The 13,074-nt window shown below is 39.0% G+C and overlaps 1 protein-coding gene across 12 annotated transcripts in view; it reads left to right on the plus strand.

The window, feature by feature from the left end:
* Positions 1 to 13,074, plus strand: part of LOC110982055 (roundabout homolog 1-like) — a 219,460-nt gene that overhangs the window by 135,267 nt on the left and 71,119 nt on the right. Inside the window, exon 1 of one of the 12 annotated variants that reach the window (XM_087141851.1) lies at positions 5,704 to 6,324. The exons of 10 other annotated variants lie outside the window; for them this stretch is intronic. In XM_087141851.1, the coding sequence (XP_086997977.1) occupies positions 6,273 to 6,324 (52 nt within the window). In that variant the 5' untranslated portion in view covers positions 5,704 to 6,272. Of the gene's footprint in view, positions 1 to 5,703; positions 6,325 to 11,622; positions 11,672 to 13,074 lie in introns of those variants that run through there. One more of the 12 variants, XM_087141853.1, reaches the window with a different exon arrangement.

Consider the following 13,074-nt stretch of genomic DNA (forward strand, 5'->3'; position numbering starts at 1 on the left):
TGCATAACCCGATCCTCGGACTGGCTGGTGCGTGCATACGTCGCCAAGGTCACTGTTTACAGCGGTGCAGTACCTGTCATTTTGCCAGAATCACTGCTTGCTGAGAGAATCCCTTCCCCATATTAAGATTTCTTTCAAATTATTCTGTTCCTTCCATTTTTAAAGCTGAATTTTTGAGTTTGAGTATGTAACACCAAGAAGAGTATTTTGGGGGATATGGCAAAGATAATTTTCCTGCTAGCCCATTTTTCCTAGTACTGTATCATAGTTCAACCTCTACCTGCAGCCTTTTTGTAGTTTCTGCTTTTCCTTGGATTAGTTTATTTCTCATGTGGGTCATTAGGAAGTCTTGTGCATAATGCATTTTCCTTAAATTTTCCAACTTCTATGTTCATGTCTGCTACCGGTATCTGACTATCTCTGGTATCTTTCCTTCAGATAAATGATTGCACTGAATCCCTAATTTAACTGTCAACATTTTTTAAATCAGTAGTTGGCAATTGTCATGACATCTGTGATGAAGTACAATATTCAACTATTCACTATGCATCATGCTGCTAAAAGTGTATTGTGGAATCTGAATAATGTGAATAGGAGCCAAACTTGAGAAATACCATCCGGTAATTGTCAGTGCATCCTGGGGTGAGTTAGGATGGAAGATTTCTTTTTATGCCAAGATGCTAGCAGAAAGCAACGGCTCACTGGACATTTAATGGACTTGGTTCAGGCACGCTAGATGGCACTGTTTGATCTATCACTATTTTTTCAGAATGTAGAACGTGCTGTGTGCATACACTGAAGGGTGCATTTATGATGTGCCTCCCTATGGCACAGAGGATGCATAGACTAATGTACAGTTTTCCTCAGAATGTGCACAAACCACTGCCTTTATATGTGCAGTGAATATGCAGAAACACAGGCATTCAGTTGTCTGTCACATCCTCTTTCTTTGTTACCACTGAAGAATATCTTTTCCATGGGATTTAATGCACATGTGTATGTGACAGTGATTTGCCTATTAACCATTTGCTGCCGGGTGGATTTCTTGAGCAAGACAAGATGCCGGCTCATTTTCAAGATTTTCCATTTTCAAAATTCTTCAAAATTCATCATTTCATTTAATGGCCATTTATACCAAAATGAAGGACTCTTTGGGCACTTCTCTAAAGTTGACAGGTGAAATTCATTGACTCCTGAATATTTCAGCCAGGCCTGCAGCCTTGGAAAAAGAGCCCAGATTGTGCGTTGTTAAAGTAAGATTCTTTCGTTCCCGAAACCAGCTCTGTGCATTGCTGACCTCTTTTCAATAGGGGCCAGATTAGCATGCAGCGGTGCTGTGTGGCTCATCACTGCGATGGTGGAGAGCTTTTGTCCCTGGTGGTGGTAATTCGCTCCCTCAAAATGCCTCAAACCTTGGTGTACTGTTTCAAAACAAGGCTGGATTATCTCCACTATTGAGGGCGAAAAAATGTTGGTAATGCCCAGCAGCTCAGTCTTTTGTGCTGAGCACGGTCTTTTGTTATAAGACCCAACTCTTTTGTCCCAGTTCCAGGCTCCCCGGCTCTGCGTATAAAGCCTATGTACCCGAAAATGGGTCGCCCGGCATGAAGTGGGTAACTCTTTCTGATCATGGACGAGGGAATAGTCTACTTCATGCTCCGATTGGAAAAATATCTAGTAACAGGCAAGTACGTGTGGTTAGGAACATTGGTATCGTACATGTGGCTGTTTTTGTGAACTTTAATTTACTTTATTGTGAAAATACAATTGCAAGCTGATGTCTTTGTATGTTTATAGTGCATCTTTTGATTTTTATTTTTTTAAGTATTGAGTATTCCATAATATTATGCTGGAGGAAAATAGAATGCTATATTTGCTACAGTTTTGTATTAGTTGTCGAATAGTAAAGATATCACTTCTAGTATCTGACATTATAGTACACTGTACAGGCCTGTGGGGGAGGGGAGGGGGACTGGAAGGGTCAGGCTTCCCTGGCAATCAGCTTGCCTCCTCTTAGGTCAAACCATATGCATGAACATCTACCCCTCCCCTGGCTAGTTTTGTGGCCCCTCTCCCCCAATGCCGCAGCTGGGTGACAGGGCCAATGTGGCAGTAACTACTGATTCATGCTCAGCTGCAATGTTGCTAGAGTTCCATACATTGCATAGAAAGGCTGACATTTGCTGTCAGAGAAGTTGGATATTCTCCAATGTCAGACCATCCCTGGCATAGCAGATTGGATTTCCTGGCTGTCGCTAATTTCTTTTTTATTGACTATTTTAATGATGCATCATGTAGACCAGTAGTGACTGTGGGGTTGAATTTAGCCCAGTGGGAGCTCACTGTTGTGGATATATTGGCTATCTGTTTCCAAAACTAATTTCCTGCATAGATCTTACTTAAAATAACAGCAAGCTGGCCCTTGAGGAAGTCCAGCAATGGTAATATCCCATACACCATCCTGTGCCATATACTTTGGGCAGGAAAGGAAATCTACTGAAACAGTTTTGTTCTTGTTCAAATGCTTTTTTATTTCTGTCTTTATTTCTAGTTTTTCTTTCTGTCTAGTATAGTCTTTCAACAAGTTATTTCAAACCATGGTCACACCTAGTGCAGGACCACTGTGATTGATTGGGTGATCATTGAATAGATAATACATGGCCTGTTAAGTATGACTGCAGCAAGTGAAGTAAATTTCCTTCCATGATGCCTGAAATGATGAACTATGCTGATATTGCAAAGAAGTCAGTAATGGAGATACTCTACAAGAAGAATAATTAGCAGCTGACTGTAAGCAGCTGTAATGAAGTCATTATCGTTGATCATGTTGAATCGCCAAGTAACCTGATACAGATGGAAACCATCATTATTTTGTTGCTTTCATTTTGTTCTTTAATGATGTCAGTGCAGACATCTTAGCCAGGTATGTCTGCACATATGGGGACACCTGGACCCTGCATTCTTGGCGAGTGATAATTATGAACTTATTAGGGATTCCAAAGAGGGTTGGAAGTGGGGGAAGGCAACTCTGAAATTAGTTTGACACTGAAACATACATGTACTGTTGGCAAATGTCTGTGTATCTTAGCCGCATTAAAATATTAAAGCATTCTTTTCTGGTTTGAATGTTTTTTGGAAGTGCACTCTTTTACTGTTGAAATACTGTTTAGCAAACAGTTCACAATGTATGGATTTCCACTGTAAATGATGGATCCAAACTTTGGCTCACTGACATCATTTGTACATAAAGCTTTTAAATTGAGTGACTGATGAATACTGTACTTGCAACACTAATGGAGAAAGATGGTGACAATTTTTACTGTTGACACAGCTGAAGGCTAAACTTCTGCCTAACATTTCACAAATTTGCTCATTGAAATGAGACAGCGAGAACCCCCAAGGCGTTGAAATACTTTTTGGCTGAAAAAAGGGAACAGTAGAGCACAAAGGTGCATGCTGAGGATATTGTTAAAATGGTATTGCATGGTCCTCTTTAGAGCTGCTACAAGGTCAGTCAGATTGGTGGAAACATGCACAGCACGTTGTAAAAAGACTCCTTTTTATTTGAGGCTATAGAAGGTTCAATAATCCATGATTAAACCATGCTGCTTTGGTTTAAACAAAAAGGATAACCTTGAAGAGCAAAGAAAAAATTCAGAAGCTTGAAGAAGATTAAAAACTATATACATGTTGGAACATGAAAGTGTATTTGATATTTTCTCACTTATTGAATGTTTTGAGGTGAAAATATGTGCAGTGCCTGAAAGCAGATGAGAAAAAGTAAACTTATTCAGTGCTCAAATCATAACGGAAAGTTTTTCAGGAATCGAGAAACAAGCCAAAGTGTGACTGAAATGAGCAAAAATGTGCCTTTACTATTCAAAATCAAATTCAATGTTAAATGGTATGGGCATTAACCCCACAACACTTGCAAATAAAAGCAGTACATATTTGAAAAAGTGAGAACAGAATGAGTTGAAAATTGGAAAATTAGCTGGGAATGCCATGTATTGTCAACAAGGTGGTGTATACTCATTAGATACTTGGATAAGTGTCTCATTGAAAGGACTCATGCAGAAATGTGTACAAGTTGTTTGAGTTACAGGACATCCCCCTGTTTGAGTTATTTATAAAATGACCCTTAGCTGGAACAAAAATGAAAGCTGATTTGTTTACTGTTATAACTTCCACGGGGATGATGTGATTTGGAAATGTAGCCTCCATGACAAAGAAGTCCATGTAGATGTTATGTACCTAGCATGCAAATACACGTGGAAGTCTTATCTTAACCATGTATGGAAGTGAAAGCCCAGGAGAGAATAAGGGAATGGATACTTGTAAATAAAATGTTGAGAGAGGCTATGTTAACAATTGGAAGGAATTTGAAGAAACTTGCATTTGTCCTAGTGTGTGTCCTCTGTTGTCACAAAGTAGTAATGAAGCTTCCCACTGCGCTTGCATTCTTTCTTTATTTCTCAATCCTGAGCAACACTTCAGTTGGAAAGGTTTCATAAAATTTGGTCATTGCTCCCTTGAAAAGGGAGAAAAGAAAAGAAAACAATTTAAAAAGGGGGAAAAGTGGAAAGATAAAGAAATTAATACGTCAGCCTTCATTAGGTGCTTGCCGTCTGACAGACTTCATTTTGGTGAGGTCAGTAAAGTTTCTTTGTGCTTTGATTAACCTTTCCCAATACTGCCAGCAAGTTGACAAGGCTCTCAACAAAAGTGCAGTACTCCCCCACAATACAAAAATGACAAATGTCATTGGAGAGAGAGGAAATTGATTTTTGATGGGTTCATAACAATGCATTGTGTGTGATGTGTGGGAACATTCCATTTTTTCCAGCCTAGCATTGAAGCTAACAAATAAATCAGTGACCATGAAGCAATGTTGGATTGAAGGAGGTAGTTCAGCTGGCTGTGTTTGACAGCTTTACCAATAAAGCCAATAATATCCTGCACACTGTGGATAAACAATGTATTGAATGGGTGGACTTACCCAACTGTGCTAAATAGGATTGGAGTTTTTTTTTCTTTTCTGGGCGACATGGGGAATCAGGTGGGTTTCTCTATGGCCAGCTTAGTGAGCACATGTGCTGAGTGTGTGTTTTAATAATAAGATTTGATGAGTTGTGGTAATATGCCAGGAGCGATGTATTGAGTGCATAGGAGTAGCAGGTACTAACCCTACAGGCCATCTGCCTCCTCAATCCACACTCTGCTTTGACCAACCCGCCCTGTCCTCTCTACTAGGCACACTGGCCCACAGGTTGTTATATCAATGGCTTACTTCCTCCTATAAAATCTCAGAACCATCAAACCTAATATCTCTATTCCTCAAGGCCCAGTAGCTTTATACTTAATGCAAATATTTAGCAACACTTACAGTTTATTGTTTAAAATGATAACAAAGTGAATGGAAATTCTAACGGGCTCAAGAGTCTGATCCCCCCCCCAAATAATCCTGGACTATTAAATAGTTCAGGGGGAGGGAGAACACACCATGTTTTAAAAAAAGTCTCTCAGCTCTACGGGATATCTCCAATTGTTAAAATCAAGATGTGCATTGACAAGATTCTCTGCAGTGGAAATATTGCCTTCATGTCACCCTCCGTCACCTAATCACAACCCCATGAAACACGAATGGTAGAGTCCAGGCGCAATCTGTTCCAAGCCTTAAGACATTTACCAGGTGTGTGGCATGGAGCATGGGCCCTCTACTACTCATGGAGTGAGGATCTGTCCATATCACTGCACACTGGGTGAGACCACTGTGTGCACAGGCTTCATGCAGCAACTGGCTGCATTTGTAAATACTTCCACTTGATTACAAGTTGGTGTAGCTGGAGGTGGTGTGGCCTAACTAGAGCACGTTGGTGGAGGAGGACTCGTTATAGTCAGTGTGAACTTCACTGAGGGATTTATTTAGCTACTCTGGATCAGTATAAAAGGACATACATGTAGGTTTCTCAGGTGTGAGCACCTCACATTTTATCCCTGACTGAAGTGAACTTGAAGTGGAAAGATTATTGGCAGTGATTGCTCTCCATCAAATGATATTCAAATCAAAGTCCTATCTGTAATGAGATTGGCACCTAACTCCAAGCATGCCCACAGCTAGTCGGATATTTTTTAATTCTCTGCTGGTGAAGTAATCAAGGCCTACAAGTTGTGTGGGATACTGATCAGTACTGAAGGATCTGTTTGCTTTCTTTATGGTGCCTTAACCTGTGGATTATAAAGACTGTGTGGTAGCCACATGTGGAGATAGGATGAGGAATGAGCCATCTGTACTGATTGTCCTTCTGGCACTTTCAAATTGTGGTAAGTTTATGCTGACACTTGACAGTGGTAAAATACTGTTATTAATGAATGATAGCACATTGCAGCATTTCAGAAAACTTATTTTCACTACTTCAAAACCACTATGAAAGGAACATGTGTTCAGCAAATGAGTTACAGTTTACATGGTTTACTTGATGATGGGCCAACTGGGTTATTCACAACATGTATTTTTAGTTGTCGGTTTACAATGCCACTGAAATAGGATGTGCCTTTCTCAACAGTGAACATAATTTATTAATCGTTTTTACGTGTCTCATGTCAATAACATGAACAGAAGGTTTCTGTTCAAGTTTCAACCATATGGACATTGGTTTTGTAATGAAATAAATTTTTGATTTGCTTTTTGGTGGAGAGTAGAATTTAGTGAGGAATGTCATAATTTGAGAAAGGTTGGCTGTGGTTTTCATCAATCAGTTAATAACTTACAGAGAAAGAATATTTAATAATTCTGATTACTTTGCCCTGTATCATTCAGCAGTGCAGCTGAAAATGCTTTTTGAATTCTTTGAAAAATTGTCTGTGCTTGGTGGAGTGTGGGTCTTTTGTTTCCCGGAGTGTCCCAAGCCTTGGGCTGTGGGCTGGCAGTGTGCACTGATGAAATATGCTTGTTCTTGGCTGACTCAGATTAAACCAACCATTAAACTAAGTATTGGTAGAGCTTGGTGAGAGAGTCATCAAGGCCTGCCAAGCGTGAACCCAGGTTGATCATGTTGAAGCCTCAGAGAAAGTGACTCACAAAGAACTAACAGTATCAGCGAAGCCTCTGGATTAGTGTTCATTACACAAATGGTTGCGTGGAGATTACCTTTGTTTTCTCAGGCCCTTGTTCTTGACACACTCTTCCGTCTTTTTGTTAGCATCTTTATTTTACCTTATCAATTGGGGATCATATCTCTTACTGAGAGTAAGCCTTGTGAAAAGGGAAGAGAATATCTTATCAATATCATGCACTACATGAGGATAGAAGATCGGTTTGGTTTGGTGGGCCTTGGTTTAGTGGAAGCAGTATTGAGCATGTAAGTGCTTGGTAAATTTGGATTAGGGTAAAAACATACAACCAAACGCTGAAACGATAAACACCCGATAAACATTACTTGCAGCATCGGCATTATTTTGTGGTGTAGTATGTGAACAGTGTTGGAATATCATTCTCAAATTTTCAAAATAATGTCTTTTCTGGTTAGCTTTTGTCAAATCTTTGAAAACGAATGAGCAGTAAGAGAACTTTTACATTTGAACAATGCATCACTGCAGTTTTCATGCAACAGCTTTGTATTGAGATGTAATAGCATAGAGCTGTAGCTCTATGGTAATAGAGACCTGTGTGTAAGCAGTTGCTGATGTAGCCATTTCTGATTAGAATAAATTGAGATTCCTATTACTATAAGTTTGGCTGCTTGAACAGGAAAGTGGCTTTCCTTTCTTAAATTTGCCACACTTTTCTTGGCCATTTGGGTGCATTCTTCAATGCTGCCAATCAGTTGCCCATCATATTCTGTGTATTGTAACAAATTCAACAGCATCACTGCAAATAATGGGATGAGTATAGAAAAAGTTCTTGAGTACATTATAAAGGAAAAAGATGACACTTTCTACCCGAAAAATGCTGAAGAACAGAGGAGAGCCTGTGCCACAAACTTGTAGCTTTGTCTACGCTCATCCTGTGTGCTCACAATAAGCTACATTTCACTGAATGTGTGCTCATAGTAAGCTACATTTCACTGAATGCATGCGGTTGTGCACAGTCAGACATAACTGGCTATACACTCCTTACCCTGTTGTGATATTTTGTCTATTATTGGCTTGTGAGTTGGGTTCAGGATGCTTGTTACCATTTCTGTTCAAATTACACAATGTGTGATTGTTGAGATAAAATGTCTTGCTGAAGCTTCTCTGGACTTGGCTGTGATATTGTCCTTCATTTGCATCATTTTAAGTGTTTAAAAATTGAGGAATGTGGTTTTTGCTTAACTTCAATAGTGCCTCATTCTTATTTCAGAATATTATTGCACTTTTCTCAGTGTTGGTCAGTTATCATAGAGAAGACTGAGAGAGTGCTGGTATCCCACAGGGTTTTCAGTACAATTTGCTTTAGAAAGATTCTAAGCAATATACTGATGAAAGTCCTCCTTAATGTAGTTTTAGCAAGGTGGATCAAGAGATTGCAATCCATCCAACAGCAGTGTGATGAACTGGTCTGTGCAAACATTCCCTCCTGGATTATCCACTTGCTCAGAAAATCTTCCCATCTTTTTTAATAGATTTGTATAAGAGTTCTTGTAAACATTTTGCAATAGGATTAGAAGCTGTATTTGTGTGGGTTGTATATAACAGTAATGAGGGTGTGTTGGGCCTCTGCACACTAGATAAGCCCTTCTTAGCTTGAGCCACTGACACAATAAAGGAGTGAAGTGAGCTTCATCAAGATAAATAGGATTACAGAGTAACTAATCCAATCTCATTAAGAGCAGAGCATATTACATGCTTAATACCATTATGATTGTGTTTTTATGTAAGAGCACATTTTAGGGTGAATTTATGGGATTAAAAGGTGTAGTTGTTTCTAAGTATGCCAGCATTTCAGAAAGGTCAGACATATTTTGAGAGCCAGTCAATTCCAGAAATTAGTTAGTCTGAGAAAATACATGTAGCTTGTTGCGTACAGGAAGTGCACAGCTAACAACTTCATGCAGTCATGAACACGTGCATGGAAGCTGATTTCTCATGTATGGAAATACCAGTGTATCAGTGTTTGGGTTGGAGAACTCTAATAAATTATTTTTTCTTGTTGTATGTTGGATAATATGCTATGGCTAGTTATGTCTATCAAAATTTGTCCTCTTGGAAAAGTCAGATTTTAGTCACTGCAGAATCAGGTTAAATCCTCAAAAATCCAAATGATTTTGACTTCTATCTTATCAATGGAATATAAACTCTCTTCCGTGGAGTCCAGGATTAATATCTTTCTTCCTAGGGGAAGAAACAAAACTGCTGTTTTATTGTTTCAACAATTTCATATTTTATTGCCATGAGCAATGAAGGTGTACAGGTGTAGACATATGTTTTCAGTGGTCAGTACAAAAGATCAGGAAATCTGAGGATCCACTCCAACAGCCAGGGGCATTCCATAAATGTGTCCATGTATCAGGGCCTCCATTGCATGCTCAATTTGTCCAGTGTTGAAATAGATATTGCTTCTCTCTGAAGGCCAGTGCAGGTGTGGTCTAGCCTGGTCTTGCCCCAACCAGGGCCATACTGCCTGCTCCTTGCAAAACAGGAAGACATTAAAAGTTGAGACTGTTTATTAGCAAGTATTAGAGACAGCAAAATGCCCAGTGAAATGACCATTTGATTCCTCAGGGTCAGGTTTATGGATGTTGCAGTTGTGAAGTTATTTCAAAGGCCATTTCTTGTAATCTTGTCCGTCTGCCAACCATGCAAGGACTTCCTCTGCTGAATGAACAACAACTGGCATTATTCGTGTTTTTTAATATAGTGGTGTGAATTGCAAATAAGTTGGTGTTGTTTGGCTTTGTATTAGTTTACTTGCCAGTTCATGTTTCCATTTAATTGTAAGGAATGTGTTGAGGAGGCTCCACGTTGGTCTGCTAGCTAATCCCCACATTAATATATTCCAGACACCACTTTGAAGTCTGGTGGCTTGTTAATGCTCAGTAAATAAGGAAAGGCTGTATTCATTAAAAGTTGTTGGGTCACAGAGGAAGACAGGATAAAAGAATTTTGCCTGCAAAACTGTGTGGTGAATAAATGTTTCTCACATTTAATTGAAAATTTCTTGAATTACTTAAGTCATGTTGCATTTGTGCAAGTCTGTTTTGTTTTGTAACTATACGCTCATACATAAAGACTAGTTTGATGCTTTGTAACCTTCTGAAGAATGCATGCAGACTCACAGAAGATACCCAGGATGTTTAAGTAAAGGAAATAAAACTCTTGACTGCTTTGAATTGTATTAAGACCAAAACCATTCCCAGATCAAACTTGCAGGCTTGCACCCATAGAGGCAGAACTGTGGTTGCAGATCATCCGGCACTTTGGTTGCTATGTGTATTGTATACATTAATACATTGAATATTTACAGATATCCATCATGCACTTTCAGCCAAATGAGAGCATAATCAGGTGTTCTTCGCGCTCTAAAATTCAAATTTAAAGGGAACTAATGAAGGCAAGGCTTGGTGAAATGGGAAGGGGGTGTGAAGCCAAAGGGATTTGGGGCCTTATTAAAAAGTCTTTTTTAAACAATTTGAAGCAAGAAGGACTTTTTGTAGACAATGTTTTCATTGAGATAATGTTGCATATTAATGACATCTTCTAAGATGTAAATGGAGCATCGAGAATGTTAATCTGATGGCAAGATGTTTCTCTTTACATTTAAAGATTTTTATTCTTTACTTCGGTAAGAGACCATGGAGACAATAAGAACTTGGTGGGCTGCTAGACTGCCTCTGTTGGCTTAAGTAACCGGAAATACGTGGGCGAGGTGTTTGGTATTGTTGAGGCTCCACGAAGTCCTGTGAAAATAAAAACTATTATCCTGCCCACTCATTTAACTGCATGAAAAATTGCTGTGCATTTATTTGCTGGTGAAGACAATAGCAAACCATGCTAGAGGTGATTGATTGCTCAGGAAACATTAGCAGAATGAGTGATAAATGGATCGGTGTTAGCCTTGTCATTATGGGCACAACCGATTATCACCGAGTTATCACAAAGAGCAATGGTAAATAAACAGCCCTGACTCCATTGAAGGTGTGTACACATTCTTCCCTCCACTCAACAAGAAGTTCACATTCTTCAAAGCCAATTTTATGCTCAACAGCTGTTGAACAATAAACTAAATTCTGGCTAGGAATGGACTGTCATTTGAAAAAATGTGATTTGTTACTATCAACACTTGTGTTTTTCAGAACTGACAGTGATACACATAGTTCTACTCTGAAGAGTATCTTGTTGAGTGATTTTCTGGAATAGTTCCCATTTATAAGATTGATAGTGAAGGATGAAAACCTCATTTTCTACTATCATGTTACATGATATTTGTGGTGCAAATCTATCAGTGTTGATTTGTGGAGAGCACAGCTCCAGCAGATTTCAAATGATCCTAGTATTATCTGTGGGAGTACTTAAGTAAAATTCTTTGAAATCATTGTAACATCTGGAGTATAATATTGACTTTAAATCTGTTTTTGTTGGGGATTGGCCTTCAAGTTCAACTTACATTTAGAAGCACTGAGTTGAAACTGAGAAGAGGTCTACAAGCTTGCTCAGATGAGACCCAAAGTGAAGGCCCACTACTTAAAAGGTACTTTGGAAGATCAGTAACATTTCATTGTAATTACATCAGCGACATTTTAATGAATTTAAAAGTGGGCTTGTATAAATCTGTTTAATTTTGAAACTCAGTTGAAATGAAACTATTGATGTGTTTGTATGCAGCAGCTCTACAGGAAGGCAATGTAGACTCATGCATGGTCTGACTCTGTGGTGTGGTTTGTAGCAGCTGGCATTCTAGACATATTAGACAGGAATGCTTCAATTAAGATATGTGTGCTATGGATAATTTGAGGGAGGGGATGTCATATTAATTAGTGAGTGCAATTACTGGTATCTGCCTTGGCTTGTCTATGTACCCTGCACCTGTCAGGATGCATCTCTGATTATAAACAGTTTTAAAGTTAAAAGACTCTTTGTGCCTGTGAGTGTAACTGTTGTGCAGAAGTGCTTATTAGAGATCATTGATTCCAAATGTATAGGAAGTTAATTACAGTCTTGTTTATGCAAACTCAAGGTCCAGATTAAAGTGCTGTCATTTCATTTGTAGGGATAATGCCAATGGTGCCAGCCCAGCATGTTGGCAATAACCCGCTGATGCAGTTCTGGGGAGGATGCACTCATACAATGTATCAGATTCAGTCACCACGACTGAGACTGAAGTTGAAAATGAGAGCGACTTTGTGTTAGCTGTGTGCTTTGTGTAAGGAAAGTGAAAGTCCATGTGAATAAACAGACAGTACTGAGCAGCAGTGTCAAGAACATGAGCAATTCTAGCCAAATTTTTAATAAATGCAAAGCTTTGTCGACATCTCTCTGAGAGCAAATACCATGTGAATAGGCCTATTCCTTGAATCATGCTTGAATCATAATATGTGCTTGTGCATGTCTAAAAAGCATGACTCCAGTCATTTCCATTTTTATAACCAAACCACATTAAAGCAAGGTTTCCAATGTGGATAAATACTTCCATAATTGCCTATACTGTTTGGGTTTAATGCTTATTAAATGTCAGTTCACTTTGTAATGCCAGCTTAGGTAGTTGAGTCACCTGGGACTTATAGAGTAGTCCTATCTTTATCCTTCCATCTGGTAGTGCTAAATCATACCACCATGTAATATTATCCCTTTGGGTGTATTTACTTGGGCTTCACCTTTCTTGCATGGATGGTTTGGATTTCATTCAAATAAATATTGAAGCATGGTTTCCTGCTTGTGTTGGCCTGTATTTATAGAAAGAGTTGTACAACTGAATTACAAGTTGAGAAATCAAGAATATCAAATTGGCATCACAGAAGTGACCGAAAGAAATGTTTCCATTGGTCTGGTAAACTGTTTCAGACTTTCTTCACTGGGGTGCTTGACGTATAGGTGGACATGGAATTAACAAGAAGTTATGACTGCATTGTGAGAAGTGTGTCTTGAGGGCATTTT

The sequence above is a fragment of the Acanthaster planci genome, linkage group LG10 (genome assembly GCF_054643075.1).
Source record: "Acanthaster planci isolate LZ-2023a linkage group LG10, COTS_SCS, whole genome shotgun sequence".
In the NCBI taxonomy this organism is placed as follows: Eukaryota; Metazoa; Echinodermata; class Asteroidea; order Valvatida; family Acanthasteridae; genus Acanthaster; species Acanthaster planci.